Source organism: Chenopodium album, chromosome 17, assembly GCF_948465745.1.
Source record: "Chenopodium album chromosome 17, dcCheAlbu1.1, whole genome shotgun sequence".
Taxonomy (NCBI): Eukaryota; Viridiplantae; Streptophyta; class Magnoliopsida; order Caryophyllales; family Amaranthaceae; genus Chenopodium; species Chenopodium album.
In genome coordinates this window covers 47,878,325-47,904,604 of record NC_137850.1, presented here as the reverse complement: position 1 = coordinate 47,904,604, position 26,280 = coordinate 47,878,325, and the positions used below count along the sequence as shown (strand labels likewise).

At 35.5% G+C, this 26,280-nt stretch overlaps 2 protein-coding genes and 1 long non-coding RNA gene across 5 annotated transcripts; all 3 read left to right on the top strand.

Annotated features, from left to right (window-relative positions):
* The first annotated feature begins 767 nt into the window (after positions 1-767).
* LOC145589204 (uncharacterized) lies at positions 768-3,855 on the top strand. Its single transcript, XM_081645751.1, has 3 exons — positions 768-1,812; positions 3,001-3,076; positions 3,295-3,855. The coding sequence occupies exons 1-2, from the start codon at positions 768-770 to the stop codon at positions 3,039-3,041; spliced, it is 1,086 nt and encodes a 361-aa protein (XP_081501877.1). The 3' UTR covers positions 3,042-3,076; positions 3,295-3,855.
* A 2,582-nt stretch (positions 3,856-6,437) lies between these two features.
* LOC145588302 (uncharacterized) lies at positions 6,438-7,625 on the top strand. 3 transcript variants are annotated; one of them, XR_014101576.1, is made up of 3 exons: positions 6,438-6,514; positions 6,834-7,076; positions 7,158-7,625. It is a non-coding gene; the product is annotated as an uncharacterized LOC145588302 (long non-coding RNA). The 3 variants fall into 3 exon arrangements; XR_014101575.1 differs by having other exon boundaries at positions 6,673-7,076; XR_014101574.1 differs by lacking the exon at positions 6,438-6,514 and having other exon boundaries at positions 6,523-7,076.
* Positions 7,626-9,992: 2,367 nt separating this feature from the next.
* On the top strand, positions 9,993-13,896 carry LOC145589202 (disease resistance protein RGA2-like). The gene is made up of 2 exons (XM_081645750.1): positions 9,993-13,787; positions 13,873-13,896. Exons 1-2 carry the CDS (start codon positions 9,993-9,995, stop codon positions 13,894-13,896), a joined length of 3,819 nt encoding a protein of 1,272 aa, XP_081501876.1.
* The last annotated feature ends 12,384 nt before the right edge of the window (positions 13,897-26,280 follow it).

The following is a 26,280-nucleotide window of genomic DNA, read 5'->3' as shown; positions in this document are numbered from 1 at the left end:
TCCCTTGTTGAATCACAAGAGATAGATTTAGATGGATGTCTCAGGAGGACTTTCACTGGTGCAAACAATCCTTCAAGTGCTGGGTTCTCCCATTTGGACGGAGTTTGAAGCTGTGTTGGGTTTGAAGTCTCAGCTTGAAAAACTCGAGGTCACCATGTCCACCATCCAGAACGTCCTTCTTGATGCTGAAGAACAGGAGCGGCGGCACCACATTTGTCCCAGCCATGTTGAACGTGGCAGACTTGAACGGCTTAAGGAAGCTCTTTACCAAGCTGATGACTTGTTTGATGAGGTCATTACTCTTGCTCATCGCAAGCAGCTCATGTCAGGTAGCCGTTTCTTCTCTTGTTTGATTCAGCTTCGTTCTGCTTTTACTTGGTCTGGAGAGATTAAAAAGATACGGGAGATGTTGGGTGATATTGTGAATGATCATCAACATGATTTTGTGTTGATGAGACACTCGGTTGATCTTCGGATGAGACATAATCCAAGGGAAACTCATTCCTTTTTGTGCGAAGAAGATGTGATCATTGGGAGAGATAAGGATAAACAGATAGTGATAAATATGTTATTAGACACTACTGTTCAGGAGAGTGTTTCTGTTGTCAGCATAGTTGGGATTGGAGGATTGGGAAAAACCACTCTAGCCCGACAGGCCTATAACGATGAAACCATTGGGAAGAAATTCCCTCTGAAAATGTGGGTTTGTGTCTCTGATGATTTCAATGTCAAAGCACTTGCTGGTCAAATCCTTGCAGCTTAGGAATATGCAAAATTTGAAGGGATGGTGGAAGTCGGAATTAGAAACTGGGAAGGTTGAGACACCACAAGCACCAATGCTTTCTCACCTTAACATACAATGGTGTCCAAATTTGACAACTTTTCCTTTGTGTCCGGGATTGCAAGAATTGGATTTGAAAATTTTTAATGAAGCGCTGGGCCCAATTATGGGGGATGCTACTTATGCTTTGTCTTCTCCCTCAATTTTTAATAATAGGAAGCAGCAAGAGGAGGAAGGACAACATGGAAGATTGAGGGACGTTACGAGGATAGATAACGTGGGATATCTGAATTCTCTGCCCATCCACTCTTTCCACCATCTTTCTAATCTCAATATTGTATGGGACCAGAAAATGGAGAGGCTGAACATAGGAGAGGTGGGGGAGGTGTTCCGCAGTGGTCGCCTGTCCTCTCTTCGCTCCCTTGATATTAATAGTTGCAATAATTTGAAGAGTATATCAGGACGAGGAGTGTGGGACCATTTCACTGCCTTGGAGAGTCTATCATTGTGTCGTCTTGATGAGTTGGAATTGGAGGATGAAGATGATGTCATCAACAACAACAGCACAGAAGAAGGATGCATTAATATTGAAGAAAGTGACGCAGAGATGCCATGGAGATACCTTGCTCCCACTCTCCGTTCCTTGAAATTATCTCATCTCCCAAAGATGGTGAAGCTGCCAATGGGGATTGGATGCTTATCATCTCTCCATTCCCTTTATATTGAGTGGTGCGACAATTTGGAAAGCCTAACACCATCAATGGGCGGCTTATCATCTCTCCAAGTCCTAGAAATTTATGAATGTCCAAATTTGGAAAGCCTAACACCATCAATAGGCGGCTTATCATCTCTCCAATCCCTTCAAGTTAGGTATTGTCTAAAATTGAAAACAATGGCAGAAGAGATGCGCCACCTCACCTCCTTAACTCAACTTGATATAAGGGGATGTAGCCCAGAGTTGATGAATGAATGCAAGAACAAGATTGGTACCAACTGGTCCAATATCCAACATATCCCCAACATTCAATTAGGTATGAAAGAAAAAATAGGGGTTATTATTTTTGTCGTCTTTTCACTTAAATTTTGCAATAATTTTGAAGAATGGATTGCCTGCTTATCATCTCTCATATATACCTCTTTTCAAATTTTGCTTCAGATTACTAAAATTTGCACCTGGAAGAATTCGTTTACTCAATGTTCAAAGGCAATGTCCACATAAAATTCACATTTGGATTTCAATTTTTGGGTTTATATGATGCTTATTATATTAGAATTACCATTTTAGTAATTTTGGTCATGCAAACCTGGAAGTTTATTGTTTTTACTGTTGACTATTGTAATTAATATAACAATGTTTTCATGATTTTTCTGATTAATCATCTGAGAGAAGTCACAAATCGTATACATAAAACTAAGTAGATGATGATTAATTATAAGAATTGGATCAAACTAGATTATACCAGAAAATTCAGACTATACTATATAGCTAGACTGTTCTTTACGTCAGATATCTGAAGATTTGGAAAGCCTAACACCATCAATGGGCGGCTTATCATCTCTCCATTTCACTAGCAAGATCCATTGTTTTATCTGATGCTTCTACATGGTCATTCTTGTACACAAATAACTTCATAAACCCTATAAATTTCTAAATTTCTAAATTTCTTGAAACAGGGGAGTCTGGCTTTTAAAAGGGAAAGAGTTGTCTGTAACACAAGAGGGGGCAGCAACAAGTAAAATATTTTTCTTTCAACCAGTATTAATCAAGGATCTTTAAGATTGATGAATTCAGTTGTGAATCAGCTATACAAAAATTTCTGAGTTCTGATTACCAGAAGGTTTAGGACTGACAATATGGAGAATTTATTAAACTCCAGTTCAACTTAGATTATTGCAAGCAGTAACTGTTAAATTGATTTGGCCTTTTGCAATTGCTAGTCTAATATTAGTCTCAAGCCTAAACATGGCTGCAGCAAAGTAATTTATCTATTTTTCTTTGATCATCTTGGTGAGTTGTAAACAACTATGCAATTTTATAATTAATGTCCACTTGAGAGTTGGAATCATCGAATTAAGAGGAAATCCATCAGATTTACATTATATCAGATTGTGCTATTACGACAACCTTGTCAAATTGCTTGTTTACTGATTTGCTTCTAATAGCTGTACTGAATCTTTTTTCTTTTCCCTTTTAAAATACTTGTCAATTTGTCATGCAGAAAGATTATCTCTTGAAGTGTTTGTCGGAGCCTCACTCTAACATTCCAGAAGTTAGCTTCTTTCAAGTAGTAACAGGTAGCAAGAATTCATTTTTGAATGCTTTACCTTTTCTCTTTTTTCTTTTCAACATATTTAAGCTTTTTCTTTCCCTTCCAAATAGTATGCTATATTTGAAGTCAATAATCAATATTGTTCTGGACAGAATGTTCTTAGTGGTAAAATGTCATCATGTCAAAACATGGAGTTCTGAAATATGGTTGTGAATGTTTTTTTGTTTGTTTTTCTTTATACAGTTATCAATCAGAAGGTTTGTGAATTTAGCATCAAAGGTTATGTGGTACTCAACTTGGTATTACACGTGATACATCCTGATACCAGTTGGTACTGGAGAAAGATAATAATGTGTGAAAAACTTCAATGACTGCTTTGATGTTGAAATGATCATTGAAAGCACACTGCTTAGCCACTCTGAGGCTTGGCTGATTGCCAATATGTCAGAATCTCGATCAACATCTTTTTCTACATGCTCCTACGAAATGGTTTAACGAAAAAAATGTCCTCTATCAGATCAAGTGCTATATACTGCAGCAGTTGCAGGCTTTGGGGCTTTTGCTATATTTGAAGGTTACGAATTACAAGATTTCCTAAAATGTATCTATTATTGTAGTATATATAAGAATAGAAGTCGACTGAATGATGTATTAGGGAAGAAACCCTACAGAGTTGTCAACGTTTATAGATCTACTGAGATTGTCTGAAGGGTGTTTGAGGAGAACCCTACCTAGTAGGTGGCTCTTCCTCCCTTGAGCTCTAGAGTTGTAAATTCATATTTGGTAATATAATGGTTCTTTTTCCATTCTTTGCAAAGTAACCTATTTTCGATACTATGCATATGTTCTCATCAACAGTTCCAAATTCCTAAGCGAGAAATTATGTCCAGACTTCAGATGATATAACATGCACCAATATTGAAGTTAGAGACCCAAATGAATAGAGGCAAGAGCTTGTTATTCTATTAAATGAGAGGTAGACAAATTACAAACCCGAGACTTTCTGATTGATCAAAGCTATTTTACACATCTTGAAAGGGGAAAAAAAATAAGAATGACAATGCAGATCATTTGATGAAGAGCAATCTTACTCCAGAGAGTGAAAGTGAAGGGACTTGAAGGGCTCCCAAATCATTTTGCCTGGATACTATATTAGTGGGCAGAATATCAAGGTTAATTATACGTAGTATGTATATTACTGAACTTGCTAGCTGATGTGTATTCCTAATAATTAATATATGTTGTTTCATCTATTGATGGAGTTTATTAGTGTGCGTTGAGATCATTTCCTGATCCTATGGTCCAACCAGCAGAATTTGTTCATTAGTGTGCGCTTACAGAACCATTGCAACACTTGAGAGAGAGCGTTTGAGGAGAGCCCTGCCTAGTCAGTGGCTTATCTTCCCTTAAGACCTGGAAGTTTGATTATTTCTTCATTGGTTATACTCCATAAATATTTTCTCATCTTCTTAACTGTTTGGGATTGTTGAAATAGACTTGATATATGCATCTTCCACTTCTCAATGTTCCTGATAGATTCCTAATTATTGTTGTTGACCTTATTGTTGAATTTAATTTACCATATTAACTTCTGAGTTCATTTAGCTCAATATTAATCAAAATCAAATTACATAATTGAAAACAATTCCATTTGTTGGATCCTAACTCTACTAGTCTACTTGAAAAGCTCCCATCGTATATAACTTAGTCAATGGGAAAATGAAAAGATCGTCATATTTAATTTGAAATTGTGTAACAAAATCACGTGTCAATCATTGATTAATACTCCGTACACCACTTATTAGTTACAACTGGTTACATAGCTACATACTTACATGTAACCCCTTAGAACTTTATATACCTAGAAAGTATCATTTTTCTTTGAAAATAGTCACAACAAAAATAGCTAAGTTTACAAAGTTAATTTTAACAAGCTCGACGGTACCATTCTAAAATAAAGGTTGTCAAAAGTAATTTACTAGAAAACCTTCAAGTATAATTAATTCAAGTCAAGTCAAAATTGAATAATATACTCTGTATGAAATAAGTTTCGGGTTTTTGTAAATAAAACTTCCTATGATGTCTTCCAATCAATTTAGGGTCTATTCTCTTCAGCTTAATTTCAGTTCAATTCAGATCCAATCAGTTCAGTTCTTAATTTCCTTCTCTCATAAATAATTCATTTTAGCTCTATTTAGTTCAATTCAGTTCAGTAAATCAGAACATACCCTTACTTGACAAAATAGTGATCACTAACACCAAAAATAGAGATCACACCATAAGTTTAACCACTATGGACGTCTTTCCAAATTTTTATAGCAAGGCCCACTCAAAAACATCAAACTCTGGTTATCTGCTAAGGTCAACTCAAGTCAATCTTGCAAATATGAAGTCAATCTTACAATTTGGGTTATAATCTGGTGTATTCGAAACACAGATGTTATTGTGGTCTTCATCTTTTTTTTTTTTTTTTTTGAGTGTTCGTCTACTTTGTCAAAGCCACATGATGATGCATTTCGCTAGCAAAAGGTTATTACTTTCTTTGATTTCATTGAAAATTTCGGTCCATGTCAATTTAAAGTTACATAGTTAGGGTTTGTATAAAAATTGGGGATTTTTATAAAGTAAATTAATTATCAAAATTGAGCCTAAATGGCAGTAATTAAGTTCATATTGTAATAATCTATTATCGCAAATCATATTATTGTTTGGTGATAATGACTAATTTTTCATCAATTCTAAAATCCAAACTTAGGGTTCATATGTAAGCCGGAAATTTTATACGAAGTATATTTTAATTGAGTTATTATTCAAAATTTAACACAAGTTGCATTAATTTAATCCACATTGAACTAAGCTGAATGCTTAAATGATGCTTTAATAAGTAATAATGCTTTAATGGCCTTTATGATTGCCAATTTATATCTGGCTAGTAAATTTCTTGATACTCAGTTTTAAACCTTGACAAAGTTTCTTGTTTCTATTGTACTTCCGTCAGTGTTATATAAAACATTTTAGGCCTTGTCATTTAGCTATGAATGTCATTCTTTTATAGCTCATTTATAGAATTGTTAGGAAGACAAATGAGGCTAGAGGCCAGTGTTAATGGGTTAATGCATCCCGAAAGAGGGTCTAAAGCTGGAAATCAGGATTCATAACTGAGGCCACATTCAAAATTTCGGAAATTTTATACGAATTTAATTGAGTTATTATTCAAAATTTAACACAAGTTGCATTAATTTAATCCACATTGAACTAAGCTGAATGCTTAAATGATGCTTTAATAAGTTATAATACTTGTTTGATTATTATCTGTTACATTTCTACATTTCGATCAACTTTTAATCAAGCTTATTTTTGTATGATGGGAAATTTCATCATTTCATAGGCATTGACAATCTGGAAGAACTACCTTCATGGATTGTAAAAGATTAAGCGCATTTCTTGAGGATTTTCATTTTGGGTAAGTTTCTTTCATAGTTATCAATATTAGAGAAGTATTAATGCTTAAACATGACCGGTGATGCTAATGTCAATATTATAGGCCTTTTCTTCTACTCGTATCATTTGTATTCGCTTGGTTCCGGACTTACTATACATTAAACGCGATTAAAAACATAGGGAAATATTTGATGATTTAACCAAAGATGATCATGACTTTGGCTCAAGCTCGAAGCAAGCATATGAAATTAAAAACAGGGGATCACATCTTTAGAAGTTGAATGATTGCTTGTAACTTCTTATAAGCAATTCAACCTAACATGGAATTGAAAGTATAACAGAAGAGGCAGGGGAGGTGTTCCAAAGTGGCCGTTTGTCCTCTCTACACTCCCTTGTAATTTCTGACTGCTCCAAGTTGAAGAGGCTATCAGGACAAGGAGTGTGGGAGCATCTCACTACCCTTGAGAGCCTACAGTACGGGGATGCTCGCCAGTGTTAAAAGAAAGATGCCAGGAATCCACTGGTGCTGATTGGCCTAAAATCCAACACATACCTCACATTGATGTCTAAAGGAAAATAAAGAGGTAATTATCATTCTCGCTTGTGATCTATTTATTTTGGTCTGTTGGGAAAAAATGATTTTAAGTATTGATCATTATTCATAGGCGAGCATAGGAATCTGCAGAAACTGGGACGATAAATTCTTCTCTAAGCAGACTTAAACATTATCATGCAGATGCGAGTGTCACCAGGATGACTACCTTCAACTGAGGTGATAGCTTATGAACGTTTTAATGGTCAAAGGAAACTTGCTTCAAAGAAGACCGGCAGATGTTCTCTGTGAAAAAGTTGATCAAGGTTGGATAAATATGAATAATCTTCAATTCTTCATCTTTGAAACATAGTGGGACGGGGTTTAGATCTGAGAGTTAGTCTCTAGTGACCGTGTATGGAAACTGGAATAAACTGTCTCTGATGGTCTGACCTACATCAGCTGTAATATTATGAACTGAAAAATGGCCTCAATTGACAAAATTGAAGCCACATCTCTAATTGTATTTTTAGAGTAGTAGTTGTAGAGATTTTTGTATTGATGTTTGCTAGCAAAAGAAGTAATACCTTCTGTTACAAAATTACCTTATGACCTGGTATTTATTTTTCCTAGACTGTGTAAAATCAGGGGATCTCATCTTTTGCAATAAATTGCTTGTAACTTTGTATAAGCAATTCAACTAAACATATGAAATAAAAGAGAATCTACGCTCATAAATCTTACCATACGTCTATACATATTTGTTCGTGTAACATATACCTGATATATGTAGTATTAACAGCAAAAATGTTAAACCTCGTTATTATGGAAACTATTCTATAAAAATTCATTAGTGTTACCCTCTTTCATTCCATACGTTTGGGTGTGTGATTGAATTGTGATTTGGTGAGGTTTGCATTGCATATGATGTTGGGATGGACTCCTGATCTAGAAATTAAATTGAATAATCTGGAACTAGCAGTGCTAGTCCTGTAAAACATTATCCTTTCATCAAGTAATAGATGTGAATTACTTGCTGATTGGCTACACCTACACTGCTATAATTGATTCTTGCCACATCCTTTTTGTCTCTCGTTTTTTATGGTCCAATTTCTTGTTCACTGACTTGGTGTTTTCAATGTGACTCAGGTAGGGCTGCATCCAGTTATCGGTATATGCAACGAGTTTGGTGTGAGTTGATGCTAATCTTGGACCAGTTACTTGGAGCGTCGCTTACCCTCCACAGGTATAATGAAGAATATTAGCGTCACTGTCTGCTGGGCCTCAACTCTCAAGTCAAGTAAACGAAGGAAAATAAGGGTTAGTTGTGGTTCTCATCTCTAGTGAATACAACTTGTACAAATAAGACAATGTGGTTGCATTCCGCAATTATTCATATCACATTCACATTCATTGCAAATTGAAAGAGTAAACTAATGAGAATTATAATTTGAGTTCATACCCAGGAAAATGGACTATTAATCCTACCCACTGGGCGTATTACGTCATTTTAAAATACTTATTTGGTTCATAAAAAGGAAAATTATAATTTATCATTAAAATTTTAAACCGTCATATGGTCTAAGGTGTAATTTTAATATACTCATGGTTTAATTAACCCTTTTGTTTTATTCCATGTTTAATTTTAGTATATATGCAAAACAAAAAGAAAATAAATACAAAGTAGTGTGTTATAACCTTATAGTTATACTTTGTCCATGTTAATTTTATAATTTTTGTAAAAATTTAATGTATTAAAACTCTAATGCATGGCACGGAACATAATTTAGTACTGTACGAAACAAAAAATACTCCGTAGTTGACTATTCAAAGATAGTAATTTCTCAAGAAAGATTCTAGTCACTCTATCTAACGTACATCTCCAGATTTGTAATGTGTAATGTCACTTGTCATTCTTTTTCTTTATCTATTCAATGATAGACATACACACACACCTTTGGAAGAACCCTACAACTCTGTGAATTATCATGTGGGATGCTCAAGTCAAGCAAAGTAAACAGAGTAAATGTGGCCGAATGCAGTTTGGCTGTGCCCTTGCTTTATCACTACAACAGTACAACTACTTTTATGTCAGCCACTTGAAAAGTAAAAACGACAATTTCATTAACCATGAAAGGACTTCAAACAGGACAATGCCATTATACGTACATTTATAGTAACATCTCCCATTGTTGCTATTACTCCGTCCAGATTTGTTTCTCATAGGAAAAATTAGGGTCAAACTTTAAAATCTTTGATCATAAATTCTCATTAATTTATTAGTGATAATATAGTTAATGGGGATTTTTGTTGGATTCATCCCATCGTCTACTTTATTTATATCAAGTTTTTTTTAATTAACGTATATAGAAATGGAGACCGTAAAAAGTCCAATGGAGCAAACAAATATGGACAATTAGAGGGACTGAGGGAGTAGTCTCTTATCATTGCCCTATTTTTTTTTCAAAAAATTGCCTATATCATAAATAACTAAATAAGGATTGCAATTATACTTGTGCACATACTACAATTGCTCCCATCAACTTTTTTTTCTCTCAGAACTATATTCAACCAAAACTTTTAAAAATGCACTCCATAAGTTTATCTCAAAAAGACAAATAAAGAAAAAAAACCAAACAAAAGGAGTAAAATGCCTTCCATAAGTCTATCTCAAAAATGATGTATAGCGTGGGTCACTTTCATAGAAAAAAAAATTAAGAAACAAGACAAATTCATTAGTGCTCTCAATTATTCATATTTTACTCTTTCAAAAAGTGAAATGGTTACAAATTGGTACAAGCTTTTTTTCAATTATTTCAAAAATTGAAGGCCTAAAAGTTGTTTTGCTATAAAGCTGTCTATTGAATAATCCTAAACATTCACATTTCAAACTAAAAAAAGTTAGTCCCTTTTATTTTACCCTGCATTCCCCAAAAAAAAAACCCATTAACCCACAAGAGAAACAGAGATGGATGTTTCAGGAGGTCTTAATTTGGTGCAATTCGTCATTGAAAAACTGGGTTCTCCAATTTGGACCCAAATTGAAGCTGTGTTGGGTTTGGAATGTGAGCTTGACAAACTCAGACAAACCATGTCAACTATTGAGGCTGTGCTCCTTGATGTTGAAGTTGAAGAGCGGCTGCACCAAGCTTATCGCACCTATGTCGAGCGTAACAAGCTCCAGAGGCTTAAGGAGGCTCTTTACCGAGCCGATGACTTGTTCGATGAGATTACCACTCTTGCTCATCTCAACAAGCTCATGCCTTGTAATAACAACAAGGTGTGTAATGAGGTATGCCTTTTCTTTTCCTGCTCTAATCAGTTTCGTTCTGCTTTCACTTGGTCTCAAGAGATGAAAAAGATATCGGAGATGTTGGATGATATTGTCAAAGATCATCGATATGATATTGGCTCTAGACACCCTGCTGGTTTCGATGCGGCTAAGCAGATGAGAATTAACAGGGAAACTCATTCCTTTGTGTGCGAGGATGATGTGATGATTGGGAGGGAGGATGACAAGCGGAAAGTGATAGATATGTTACTCAACACTTCTGTTGAGCAGCAGGATGATTTTGTTGTCAGCATTGTTGGGATTGGAGGCTTGGGAAAAACTACTCTGGCCCAGCACGTTTATAATGATGAGATAATTGTGGAGAAATTCCCTCAGAAGTTGTGGGTTTGTGTCTCTGATGATTTCAATGTCAAAGCTCTAGTTGGTCAAATCCTTGCAGCTGTAAACCCAAACATCAAGCAAGATCAGCTGAATTTGGACAAGCTCCAGATGAAACTTCGGCAAGAAATGGATGGGAAGAAGTATCTTGTTGTTTTAGATGATGTATGGAACGAGGATTCCAACAAGTGGCTTGAGTTGAGAAATGTATTGATTGGAGGTGGGAGGATTAGCGGAATTGTAGTGACTACTCGCTCCAAAAGGGTAGCTGAAGTTGTTGGAAGTCATTGGACGCATGAATTGGAAGGTCTCTCAGATGTTGAATCTTTGGATTTGTTTCAGAAAATGGCACTTAAACCTGAGGAGTATCCTTTGAAGCCACAATTAGTTAACATAGGAAAAGAGATTGTTCGAAAGTGTGCAAATGTTCCACTTGCCATAAGGGTGGTCGGAAGTCTTCTTCGAGGTCAAGATGAAAGTAAGTGGGAGAATTTGAAAAATACTGACTTGGCAAACATTGTACAAGATGAGAGCAATGGCATAATACCTGTGTTGAAGATCAGTTACAATTATCTTCCGTTCCATTTGAAGAGCTGCTTTAGTTATTGTGCTGTATTCCCTAAGGATTACAAGTTTATCAAGGAGGACTTGATCTGTCTCTGGATGGCTCAAGGCTTCATTATGCCGTCAGATGGAGAGAATATTGGAGATGCTGGTGGGGAGTATTTCAAGCAATTGCTGCAAAGGTGCTTCTTCCAAGATGTTGAATTAGCCGAGGGCACCGATGAAATTATATCATTCAAAATGCATGATTTGATTCATGATCTTGCTAAAGAGGTAGCAGGGACAGAAATATTGTCATGCAATTATAGCACACGATGTTTTAATGAAACAACTCGCCATATTTATTTTGATAAAATTGCTCCCGAAGATCTTCTTGGTAATTTGAACAAGATGAAAAGGATCCGTACAATTCTATGTGATGATCTTCCTTTCTCTTTCAAAAGCTTTGTTGTGGAGGTATCAAAAATGAAATACTTGAGGGTATTGTGGTTGACTCGTACTTATATAACGGTGCCAAGCGGGATAGGTGAATTGGTGCATCTAAGATATCTTGACCTCTCAGATAATATTTTTCTATGTGTATTGCCCTCATCCATTACCAATCTTTATAACTTGCAAACATTGAAATTGTGCGACTGTAAGAGCCTAAAAAAGTTGCCAAGGGAGTTGAGGAAATTAGTTAATCTTAGGCACCTTCATATTTGTGGTTGCTTGAGTTTAACACACATGCCTCCAGGGATGAATAGCATGACCTCTCTGCAGAAGCTGACAATGTTTGTAGTCAGTGGAGGTGCAACTGATGTTGGTCAGCTTGAAGATTTGGATGGTTTCACCAATTATACTCGCACTATGCAAATTATAGTTAATAAAGATGTGAGATACGATGCAGAAGAAGGGAGAATGCTATCAAATAGTCCAAAATTGTGGGAAGTTAAGTACAATTGGGAAACAGAGGAGACTACTAATGCAGAAGTATTGCTGCAAGGCCTACAACCCCACTCTAATCTTAGGAAGTTAGGGTTGTTTGATTATCCAGGAGTGAGGCTCCCAACCTGGATGATGACTCTCAGTTGTCTCCCAAATGTTGTTGAAATTGAGATTAAAAATTGTAAAAGGTTGGAGCATCTTTCAATGATGAGTCAACTGCGTCGTTTGAAAGTACTTAAATTGAAAGGTTTGAGTGAAGTGGAGTATATAGAGAGTAGTAATATTAATAGTGGAGATGATGATGAATTGGTATTCTTTCCATCCCTTGAAAAGCTGAAGATTGAAAAGATGGCAAAGTTGAAGGGATGGTGGAAGCCATCATCATCAGAATCAGGGGAGAGTGATCGGATACCACAAGCACCACTGCTTTCTGAGCTTTATGTATCTGATTGTCCTAATTTGACAACATTGTTTCTGGGCTCATTAATGAATCTCAATATATATCTTCCAAATCTGGCTGAAATTGAGATACATTGCAACTATACTCGCACAATGCAAATTAGAATCAAAAAAGGTGTGGGATACATTGCAACAGAAACGATGGGAGGGGGAATGCTATTAAAAAGTCCAAAATTGTGGGAAATTATGTACAAGTGGAAAACAGAGGAGAATAATAATGCAGAAGAATTGCTGCAAGGCCTACAACCCCACTCCAATCTTAGAAAGTTAGAGTTGTTGAAATATCCAGGAGTGAGGCTCCCAACCTGGATGATGACTCTCAGTTGTTGTCTCCCAAATCTTGTTCAAATTGAGATTCGTGATTGTAAAAGGTTGGAGCATCTTCCAATGATGAGTCAACTTCGTCGTTTGAAAGTCCTTGTAATTTTTGGTTTGAGTGAAGTGGAGTATATGGAGAGTAGTAGTAGTATTAATAGTGGAGATGATGATGAATTGGTATTCTTTCCATCCCTTGAAAAGCTGAAGCTTAGGGAAATGCCGAAGTTGAAGGGATGGTGGAAGCCATCATCATCAGAATCAGGGGAGAGTGATCGGATACCCCAAGCACCGCTGCTTTCTGAGCTTTATGTATCTAATTGTCCAAATTTGACAACATTGTTTCTGGGCTCATCACTGAATCTCAAAAGCTGTCTTCCAAATCTTGCGAAAATTGAGATTCGATATTGCAAAAGGTTGGAGCATCTCCCATTGATGAGTCAACTGCGTCACTTGAAAGTCCTTGTATTAATTGGTTTGAGTGAAGTGGAGTATATGGAGAGTAGTAGTATTAATAGTGGAGATGATGATGAGTTGGTATTCTTTCCATCCCTTGAATTGCTGAAGCTTTGGAGAATGCCAAAGTTGAAGGGATGGTGTAAGTCATCATCAGAATCAGAATCAGAGGAGAGTGAGACACCGCAAGCACCAAAACTTTCTCGTCTTGAGATAGTTGGATGTCCAGAATTGACAACTTTTCCTTTGTGTCCGGGACTGCAACAATTGAAGTTGGCATATCTTAATTCTCTACCCATCCGATCTTTCCACCATCTTTGGGATCTCCGTATTTGCAGTGACCAGAAAATGGAGGAATTGAAAACAGGAGAGGTAGGTGAGGTGTTCCGAAGCGGCCGCCTGTCCTCTCTTCGCTCCCTTGTAATTTCCCAATGCTATAATTTGAAGAGTATATCAGGACGAGGAGTGTGGGACCATTTAACTGCCCTGGAGAGTCTATCATTGTTTTCCCTTCCTATGTTGAAATTGGAGGATGAAGATGATGTCATCAACAACAAAAGCACAGAAGAAGGAAGTGACGCAGAGATGCCATGGAGATACCTTGCTCCCACTCTCTGTTCCTTGTTTTTAAATAGTCTACCAAAGGTGGTGAAGCTGCCAAAGGGGATTGGATGCTTATCATCTCTCCATTCCTTGGAGATTGAATTTTGTGAGAAGTTGGAAAGCCTAACACCATCAATAGGCGGCTTATCATCTCTCCAATCCCTTCAAGTTAGGTATTGTCTAAAATTGAAAAGAATGCCAGAAGAGATGTGCCACCTCACCTCCTTAACCAAACTTCATATAGAGGAATGTAGCCCAGAGTTAATGAATGAATGCGAGAACAAGAATGGTTCTAACTGGTCCAATATCCAACATATCCCCAACATTAAACTTAAACAAGGTATGACAGATAAAATAGGGGTTTTTATTATTAATGTCGTCTTTTCACCGTTCTTAATTTTGCAACATTTTTGAAGAATGGATTGCTTACTTGCTTATCATCTCTCTAACACCTTTTTCATATTTGCTTCAGATTCAGAGTACTACTAAAATCAGCGCCCGAAAGATTTCGTTTAGAAGTTTTGAACTGGATTATTGGAAGGCCTCATTTAGGTTTATGTTTTGCTTGCATTTCAGAGACCAGTATGTACTGATAATACATCAGAATCTGATCAACATCTTTCTTTGACTTCAGTTTTGGCAAGTTTGTTGTTGCTATATGATGCATTGGATGCTTCAATTCCAGAAAACATATGGTGCTATATGTTTTAAGTGGGAGGGGTAGTTAGTGGAATTGCAGTGATTACTCGGTCAAGACTCAAGAGGTGTGGCAAATATTGCAGGAAGCCATCAGACATGAAACGAAAAGGTCTTTCTAAGACTGTCTTGCTTGAAATTTGTTGAGAGTGACACATGAACCAGGCCAACATCAAATGGAGGCACATTTGGTCGATATAAGAGAAGATATTGTGGCAAGTGTGCCAACGTTCCACTTTCTACAAGGGTCGTTGGAAGTCTGCTTATAAATTAGGCGACAATATTTGAAAAACACTTAGCAATATAAACAAGATGAGAACAGGATAGTATCTGTGTTGAAGATGAGTTAGAGTTATTGTAGAACGTTGACAGAATATACATGATTTAATTCATGATGTTGTTAAAGAACTAACAGGATTGTGTAAAATTATACGAAGTATTCAGTTAGCATTCTGGAAAATAAAATTGTTGTCCCCATTCTTTAACCAAGATGAAAAGGTTGCGTACAATTTTACTGAAGTATCCCCCCTTTCCATCAAGTCAAGCTTAAATGAGCAGTTTCTCAAAAAAATAATAGCTTAAATGAGCAGATTCTAAAATTTAGATGTTTAAAGAATGCTATATTTGATTTTGGAAAAGTTGGCAGGTAAAATTTAGATGTTATGATGATAAGCTCTCAGTGCTTCCCATGTCCGTTGACCAACTCTGTTAGAGACCAATTTTTTGCGAGTTTATTTTTTTTTGGCGTTCCACCCGATCCACTCTTTGGGCTAATCTGGATTCGGTGATCAATTCTGGGAGGTTAGGTTTCAGTCCCCTCCCAATTATTGTTGCGGGGGATCGAATACGGGTCCGCCCCAATTAGTATTATATACTCCTGGATCACGGTACACCATACCCAATATACTTGAGTTATTTTGCTTAAAACCTTGTGTTATTTTGCTAAAATAATATGTTATTCACTTATTTACTTTAACATCATGTATAAAAAAACATGCATTTATTAAAATAACATGTACTTATTTAAAAAATAACATATATATAAATTGAAATAATAAGAGGTTCACATCAAAATAACATGAATTTTATAAATCTGGAGTACAGCGAAAAGATCAATTTTGAAAAGAAAAAAAACATGTAAATATAAAATAACATATTGCATTTTCTGTCCAAATTTAACAGAGAATGCAGATCACATCTTCATCAACTGTCCCAGAGCTTCTGAATTTTGGCTAAACCTACCCCACCCTCCCTCATCTCCCAAAACTGCAAATGAAAGTTTCCAATCCTGGATTCTCAGAAACCTAAAAAACAATAAACCTGGCCAAAACACTATCCCATGGAACATAATTTTCAGCTTTGCCCTTTGGTTCATTTGGAAGAGAAGGAATTCATGGATTTTCTCCCACACAAATACCCTCATCACATCATCTACCTCCCAGTGCCTTTGGGCTGCTAGTGAATGGTTTTTTTCCACTTCACCATGCTCTAGATTAGAGCCCAAATCCCTGACCTGGGAAGCCCCCCCTTACCCCTTTCTCAAAATAAACATTGATGCCTCATTCCTTCCCCACACCAAACAATCAGGTTGTGCAGGTGTCTGCAGAAACAGCATGGGAACATGGATTGAGGGCTTCCAATGGCGAGGATTCTGCACGGATGCTAAGGATGCTGAGCTAATGGCAATTAAACTTGCCTTAGATTGGGTGCAGGAAAGAAGATGGAGCAAATGTATCATTGAGAGTGACTGCAAGTACATCATTGATGATATTAATCAATCTGCCCAAGCTACTCTAACCCCAAAAATACTTGATTGCAGGCTGCAGCTCCAAAGGCTGACTGAGATCAGACTTTCCTATGGAGAACGAGGGAAAAATGTGGTTGCTGACATCCTAGCTAAAGATGCAAGAGAAAATCTAAGTATTTTGAATACTCAATGTAATCTTGCTGTACCACCTGACATTTGTATAAATTTGCTAGCTAAAGACATTGCTGCTAACTCTAGGGTCTGTAAATCAGAGGATGTACTTTTGTGCCAAACCCAGAGGGTTAGGCAACCTTTTGTAAACTGTTTAAGTATTAATTAACCACCCTTTTTCCCTCAAAAAAAATATACTTATTTTAAAATAACATATATAAAAATTGAAATAAAAAGAAGTTCATATTAAAATAACATAAATTTTATAAACCTGAAGTGCACACGGTACTCCAAGAGTAGAATAGAATTTGCGGCCAACTATAGTATTTCCTCATGATATAGATTTGTTGTCTGGCATGAGAAATTTGCTAAAAATTAAAGAAAGTACCCGAGACGCCATTTCACAGAAGGGCTAGAATTTTATGGCGTTGCTTCTCACAGTATACAGTATAACTTGTATGGGCCAACAATATCTGGTTCCATACTAATGAATTGCTCCATGAGGTTCTTAAACACATGCTACCTTCATTTTCAACTCTTCAAAGATTTAAGTGACAGAAGATTGTGTAAAGGACTGAGACACGGATTATTTTTCGATGTAGATTAAATATAGTGGTATTAGTGTGCCAGCAACCAAGACCTGGTAGTGTGTTTTCGCGTGTACTCGCAATGGTAAGAACAACTTTAGCCAAAACTTATCAAGGTTATTGTAGATTCATTTCAAGTTTTATTTTCATAATATCAAATTTTATACTTTTACTGATACAAACTAAGGTATATAATTTGTCAGATTTTTGCACAAAATGAAAATAAGGAAATCTTTAAAGAACAAAAGTAATTTCTAATATCTTTTTATCAAGTATATGACCAAAGAAGAGACCCTTTTTTTGACAAAAAAAAAAAAAAGAGACCCTTTTAACTCTTGGATTTTCGAAATATTACACATAACACAGTATATATCTTAGACATACAATATTCTTTTAAAAACTTGCATTACAGATGTATTTTTCATACGGAGAAATTGAACCATGTCATCTAAGTAAATCTAAGACAATGTCGTTTAAGAAAATCTAGGACAAGTCCCAAAAACCATCAAACCAAAGGGCTTATCAGCATTAATTCACAGATTTGTTGAATGGCAGAATTTTTTCTTACTATCACTCAATTAGTAATTCAAATATCCAATACATCTGACAATTACCACATTTAGACAAAAAACCAGAGAACATAAATCTGATTTTCTCAAACATCCAACTTATGGTTGCTAAACATTTTAAGCTTAAGGAATGTCATGAGACAACAGCAAATGCAGGAAAAAATCACATACCCTTCTAACTTTCTAAGAGTTCTAACATCAAATAATATATGTTCGCCTGTTAGGAACTGCCTGACCTAGCTGAGGCAACCAACAACAAATAGCAAGAATGCAACAATATTTTTCTGGGTTTTCTTTTCAGTAAGACAATTAAATCCTAACCAGTTTGATAAATTTATACAAGCTACAATACAAACTCAGCCTTCGAAGTGGAGACTTGAAAAGGGCAAAATGACAGAAATAAATTGGTAAACAAACTAACAGATTAGATTCCTCTCACATACTAGTACATGTCTTCCTAAGTTCAGATGATATTTTAACAGATTAGATTCCTCTCACATACTAGTACATACGCTCTTGCTGTTGGCCTCATCCATTACCAAGCTTTATAACTTACAAACATTAAAGTTGCGTAGCTGTATGGATCTGATAAGGCTGCCAAGGGAGTTGAGCAAATTAGTTAATCTTAGGCACCTTGATGTATCCGATTGCAAGAGATTGACACATATGCCTCCAGGGATGAATAGCATGAAATCTCTGCAAAAGTTAAATATGTTTGTGGTGGGTGGAAATTATATTTAAACAAGGTGTGGGATACGTTGCAGCAGAAACGATGGGAGGGGGAATGCTATTAAAAAGTCAAAATTTGTGGGAAGTTATGTACAACTGGGAATTTATAAGAGATGAGAATTATAATGCAGAAGCATTGTTGCAAGGCCTACAGCCCCACTCCAATGTCAGAAAGTTAGAGTTGTGGTATTATCCAGGAGTGAGGCTCCCTACCTGGATGATGACTCTCAGTTGTCTCCCAAATCTTGTTAAAATTTATATTCGAAATTGTAAAAGGTTGGAGCATCTTCCAATGATGAGTCAACTGCGTCGTTTGAAAATCCTTATATTTGAAGGTTTGAGTGAAGTGGAGTATATGGAGAGTAGTAGTAGTAATATTAATAGTGGAGATGATGAGTTGGTATTCTTTCCATCCCTTGAAAAGCTTTGCCTTACTGATATGCCACAGTTGAAGGGGTGGTGGAAGTCATCATCTTCAGAATCAGGGGAGAGTGATCAGATACCACAAGCACCGGTGCTCTCTCACCTTTATGTATCTGATTGTCCATATTTGACAACATTGTTTCTGGGCTCATCAATATATCTGAAAAGTTGTCTCCCAAATCTTGTTGCAATTGAAATTCGGAAGTGCGAAAGGTTGGAGCATCTTCCATTGATGAATAAACTGCGTTATTTGAAAGTCCTTAAATTAGAAGATCTGGATGGACTGGAGTATATGGAGAGTAGTAGAAGTAATATAATTAGTGGAGCAGATGATGATGAGTTGGTAATCTTTCCATCCCTTGAAAAGCTGAAGCTTAGGAATATGCAAAATTTGAAGGGATGGTGGAAGTCGGAATTAGAAACTGGGAAGGTTGAGACACCACAAGCACCAATGCTTTCTCACCTTAACATACAATGGTGTCCAAATTTGACAACTTTTCCTTTGTGTCCGGGATTGCAAGAATTGGATTTGAAAATTTTTAATGAAGCGCTGGGCCCAATTATGGGGGATGCTACTTATGCTTTGTCTTCTTCATCTGGTTCTAATGAAAATCGTAGGTCACAGCAGGAGGATGAAAGACGACTGGGAAGATTGAGGAAAGTAAAGATAGATAACATGGGATATCTAAATTCTCTGCCCATCCAATCTTTCAACCATTTTTCTCTTCTTGAGATTCGCAATGAACATAAAATGAAGAGATTGATCATTGGAGAGGTGGGGGAGGATTATTAAGGATTGTCCAAAATTGAAAAGAATGCCAGAAGAGATGCGCCACCTCACCTCCTTAACCAAACTTCATATATGGGATTGTAGCCCAGAGTTGATGAAGGAATGCAAGAACAAGAATGGTGCTAACTGGTCCAATATCCAACATATCCCCAACATTAAGCTGGGTAAGAACAAAAGAACAGGGGTTGTTATTGTCTTTTCAATTGAGATTCTGCAACAATATTGAACGCTGCCTGCTTAACCTTTTTTATTATTATTATTATTATTATTATTTGCTTCAGATATTTGAAATCATGGCAACAAGAATTCTTTCAGTCAATGTTCATATACTGCTCGACTGATAAAAGGTACGGAGTAATTTCTGATTATGTACAAAAAGGGTGTTAAATGATAAAGATGAGAAGGATTTTTAGTGCAAATATTTTTACTTAACTATTGTGGAAATTAAGTAAAAATTGAGGATATATTTCTGTGTATAAGAAAATCCTTGAATTTCTTACAGGGCTAAATCAGTCTAGGAAAGCACATTATATTGTTTTTACCATTTGCCCATTTGGCCATTTGACACTGTACTAAATTTTCAGGGGTTGAATTTTCATTTTTTTAAAAAACTGGGTTGAATTTTTTTGGCTTTTGAAGTATTGTGTATGTTCATCTGACAACCAGATATTGTTTTGTTGACTTCCCTTTCTTATAACAAAGAATGATACAGGTATGTAATATTTACATGAATGGCCATTTCATAAGTCTACTGCTTTATTTCTTATGTGGCATTTATGCTTCTCTACATAGGCACGCACACAATGATTGTGATAGTAATGAGCCCGATGTAAATAGGGGCCTTTAAAAGATCATAAACTAAAATGTAGGGAACTACCAGCTGAAGCAGAGAAATGTTCATAATAAGTAACATAAATCAAGTGATCTTGCTGTATCTTTATCGTTTTTTGAAGCTTATGTAGGTTGGTTAACTGAGAAATTCCAAGGAATGGAGTACATGAAATGCAGGTTTTAGTTTTTGTCCTTGCTGCCCCTCCCCTCCCTGTTTGTCTGTAAGTTTTTTTTTTAAATCTCGTCTAGTTCTTTATAGGTGCTTGATGTATATTTTGGTCTATTATTCAGATTTCATACAAATCGAATATCAATGAAGTTATGAAGGGGTGATATTACATTCTGCTTGATGATGAGAAAGCGTGCAATGCGTTAAGAAGTACCTAATCCTTTTCTTGACAGCACGAACCTTAATATTCACTCCTTAATGGAGAGTTGAAGTAGCTAATTCCTGTAAGGCCTGTAAGTAAAGTAACTATGTATTCTGATTTAAAACTTTAGTAAAATCATCATTATTGCCACAGTTCTTTTCGTTGGATCCACATTTTTGTCTAATTGGCAAGTCTTGTAACAGTTCATTTGAAGTTTTGAACTGGACTATTGGATGCCCTCTTCTAGGTTTATGTATTGCTTGCATTTCAGAGACGAGTACTGATCGTGCATCAGAATCTCATCTCAACATGTTTTCTTTGACTTCAGGTTTGGCAAGTTTGTTGGTGCTATATGATGCATTGGATGCTTATGCTTCAATTCCAGAAAAGACATGGTGTTGTATGTTCTAAGTGGGAGGGGTAGCAGAATTGCAGTGACTACTCCCCTCGAGAGGTGAGGCGAATATTGCAGGAAGCCACCAGACATATGAAACGATGAGGCCTTTCCAAGATAGAATTGATATTTGTTGAGAGTGACACATAGACCTGGGCAACATCAAATGGAGGCACACTTGGTTGATATAAGAGAATATCTTGTGGCAAGTGTGCCAGTGTTCTACTTTCCATTAGGGTCGTTGGAAGTCTGCCTTAAAATCAAAGTGAAATCAGGTGGCAATGTGCCAAAATTTGAAAAACACTGACGGAAAATTAAACAAGATGACAACAGGATAGTGTACTTGTGTTGAAGATGAGTTATTGTAGATAGAATGAGTTTTGAATATGAAGGTGATGGACATTTCAAGAATCTGCTGTATAGATTCTTCTTCAATTCAAAAGTAGAACAAGCTGAGACAGCAATATGCACGATTTGATTCATGATGTTAAAGAAGTAGCAAGTGCTGTAATTTGTATTGCAGATTATTTCAGTGAGAAATTAAACTCAGTTTCATTTAACAGTAGAAGCATACGTCTCATTGTCTCAAGGGGCTGATTGTATGACTATTCTGCATAAACTAACAAAGTTTGTATCATTCTTGCTGTTGGGGATCATCTAGTGCTGGTTGGCTCGGAAACTTGAAATATCCTGGCAACTTCACAAGAAGTTTGGAAACTGCGGTCAAAGAGTTCAGATATCACATATGATGATATTGGATAAACAAGCAAGATCTGAGAAATATAACCTCTTTTGGCTTCCTTGAATTTGAGATATAACCCCAAGTAGCCTCTGCCTCCAACAACAGCAGTTGAAGAGAAGCATCATGCTCACAAGGTGTGTGCCGAATCGCCTAAGAAACAATTTAACAAACATCAACAATCCACACGAAATTAAATTGCTGAATACTTGATGTTTCAAAACAAAACAAAAAAAAAAAAGCTGAATACTTGAATGTTGATGAAGGCCTGAAGGGTATGTGGTACATCCAATGATTTTCTAAGGCAGTGCACAATACACATCCATGTACGTGTCACGTGTGTAATACATATGTCGGTATTTAGTACAGTACGTTGTATAATTTGTAACACTTAAATCATTTTATGATTTAATATACTTGGTTTTGTACATTTATAAAGTAGTAAAATAATGTCCTTTTTTATTGAGAGGTACGGGTATGTCACAATTTTTTATTATTCTTTTTTTTTTTTTTTTTTTTTTTTGGCTTAAGAATCGGGGGGAAATTGGTTATGCAATGAATACCCACTCCCAATCACAAATAGATGATGAGGCTTCATTGCTCCAATGTGTAACCAAAAGTCCAAAACCAAGCTTGCTCCAATTTGTAAGTATTGATAAAACCACAGTGGGATGTTTGGTTTGGTTCGCGGAATATGAGGTATGAGGTAGGCTAATTGACCAGATTGGTAAATAAAAAAGACACCTAGCGACAAATTGGGAAAAAAACTTACTCCGGCGACAATTTGGTAAAAAAAGCTAACCCTAAGCGACAATTTGGTAAATAAAATAATCTCAGGCGACATATAACCTAAAAAATACAAAAAATTCCGACAAATTCCGGCGACAAACTTACTTGGTTCGTTTTTTGTGGTTTTTTGTACTAACCTTTTTTATGGAAATAACAATTTCAAGAAAAAAAATGTTAAGTGTCAATTTTCATTTAAGTTACATACCCCTTATTAACGAATTTTTTTTATAAGGGGTTGGAAACAAATTTGGTATCGGGATTTAATAAAATCTGAAGGGGAAGACTTATTAATTCAAAATTTTAATATAGGTAAGATAAATTTCAAAACGAAAAAACAAATTAAATTAAGATTTTTAAAGAGTGTCGAAAAAAATAGAATTTTTGGTCTAAATGTCGTCGGAGCTCATTGTTTTTACCAAATTGTCACATATGGTTAGCTTTTTTTACCAAATTGTAGTCGGAGTAAGTTTTTTTACCAATTTGTCGCTAGTGAATAGTGAGAGAATAGTGAGAGATTTCATTTCAAGTAGAACTAAACACATGATATTAAGTACTCCGTATCAAGTTCTAACCCAATACTATCTTAACTCCATTCCTGATTCCAAACACATACCGCTCTGCGAACCAAACGCCCCAAAGTCGGTGATTTGACATATTTTATCTCAAAATATATCTATTTTACCCCTTGATGGGATTGACAAATATTTTAGAGGAATACAAAAGTACAGTACTGTATTATTATGTCAGAAATTTATACTCGTACTTGGTAGAATAATTGAACAAAGATAGTTTTCCGGGATGTTGAGTTATTGACATGATTATCTTCTTTGCTTCCTTCAAAGCGCGTAACATCAAGCAAGATCCATTCTCTTCAATTACGGTAAACTGCGTTCAATTTGCCGATTATGGTCTCCTCACTGTAATTATTCAGACGATAAGGTAATTTTCTAGGTTTTTGTATTGTGGTTTCAATGTCATTTTGTTAATAATTGGTCAAATTTAGCTAATTTCTTTTCCTGTGTATCTATTTTTGTTTTTTTAGGTGTTAGTCTATTACGGAGTAGAGAAGACAATTAAGGTACGTTCTCTTTCAACTTATTTTGCATTTATCTAATACTTAATTTAATTTTTTCTTTAATTTGTGAATGGCAGTATTTTTTGGTCTGAAGTCTGAACTTTTCTTTAATTAGTTAAAGTTTTTAACACATATGATCAAATTTATCTACGTTATTAGTTGGGACTTAGTCATAGAACTACACAAGAGTGCGGGATATTTAGAAGTAAATTGTTACTGTAGTTGAGAATACTAATTCCGTTTCAAAATAATAGCAATTGTTTATGTGGTTGCTAATGCACAAATTTAACTAGTATCTTTATTTATATTATTAATAACACAAATTTTTAAAAAAAGCCGGTGTTCATTAATTTAATGAATGGCGAAATTTTCGGGCAAGCAATGTAGTGGGTATGCACGTGCGGTGTAATGATTGCTAAAATTGAATAAAGAAATAAAAGTTTCTCTCTCCTCGTTTTTCTCTTGCTTTCTCTCTCCTCGTTTTTCTCTCTCTAAAACCAGTTAACTTGCGATTGCGATCGTTTTCTCTGTCCTCCATTGTTGCTTTTCGAGCTTTTTCTCTCTTTTCTTTCACTTGTGAAGTTGTTTATCGCTTAATTCTGGTTAGTTTACTTATTTTTTTGAGATTTTTGTTAGTTTAAATTGTTTTGGTTCTTCGATTTTTAGGTTTTTTTATTTTGATTTTGTTTTCGTTTTTTGTAGTGTTAGTTTCAGCAATGGTGAAGAAGAAGATTACAAAGAAGGCTGTAGATGCTGAAGAAGGTGTGTTTATTTAAATTTTTCATCATTTTTTCGAATTTTCAATTGAATTTTCGCTTATATATGTCGAATTAGTAGTGTATGTTATTTTTTATTGTTTTCTGTTGATTTATTATGCATATTATGATAATTGAATTTCAATTTTGAAGTTATTATGTTTAATTTTGCTTTATTTTATTGTTCATTGTGATAATTGGTTCAAAATTTGATATATATGTGTTGTGGTGTTGTTACATGTTAAACAAATTTTGCATGTTTGTTTTTAGAAGTTTTATTCATTATTCTTCAAATTTTGATGTTAGGTTTTAGTTAGATTATGAGAATAGTATGCATATCTGCATTGTGTTTGTGTATATGTGTTTGAGTACCAGTAATATGTGCATTGTGCATTGTGCATTGTGTGTGAGTAATATATACATATGTTATTTATATGCATGACAAATGTTATTTTATGCTTTGAAAAGGGTCACTTTATGCTGTGAAAAGGGTCACTTTATTCTGTCAAAAGGGTCACGTTTGTATTTAAAAGGGTTACTTGTTGTAATTTAAAGGGTGACTTTATGCAGTGAAAAGGGTCACTTTATATAGTTAAAAGGGTCACTTTATGCTTGTTAAAGGGTTACTTTTTAGTTAAAAGGATTACTTGTTGTATTTTAAGGGTGACTTTATGCAGTAAAAAGGGTCACTTTATTCTTTTAAAAGGGTCACTTTTTGCATTTAAAAGGATTTTTATGCATATATTCTAAATTTTCCCATGAGTAATTTGTGAATTTGTAATTTATGGTTATCCTCTGTATTAATTAGATATAGGTGGTTCAATAGGTGGATATCGTTATAAATTGCCTTCAAGGGGAAAAGGAATGGGTAAAGAGCCTGCTAAAAAGAACAAGACAGCTCCTGAGAAGGACAAACCAGAGTCTAAAACTGTGAAGGCTAAAACTGTTCCTAAGGAGGCCAAAGCAGAGCCTCAGAAGGTTAAAGCAGCTCCTAAGAAGTCTAAAATTGTATCTAAGAAGGCCAAAGCAGATGCTGAATTGCAAGTAGTTTCTGATTCTGATTCTGATACTGTTGTGTAAGTATAAATGTTTTTTGTTTTGTATTTTTTAATCATATATATCATGATTCTGATTCTGATATTGTTTTACTTATATTATTATTATTTAGGGAAAAAAGACCCTTGATTGCAAGGTGCAGACCACACACATTGGAATTAATGATGAGTACTTTTAGTCCTAATCAACAAAAAGCTGTTGAAGAAATAGGTTTTGGTGGTTTATTACATCTGAAATTGAAAACTTTGAATCGTCAAATGCTACATTGGCTGGTTGAACACTTTAATGGTGGTAGCTGCATGTTCACTATTGCTGCTGGTAAAGAGTTTGTAGTTACTAAAAATGATATATGTGATGTCTTTGGCTTGCCTATGAGTGAGATTGTTGTTCCTGAACTTCAGAAGACTCCTGAAGAAGGTAGTGTAGATAAACGTATCATTCAGTCATGGAGACTTGATTATGGTCTTACTGAGAAGCAACCTCTGCATTTGTCAAAAGTGGAGTCTAGGATGGTTGATTTGGATGATGGTTGACTTGATT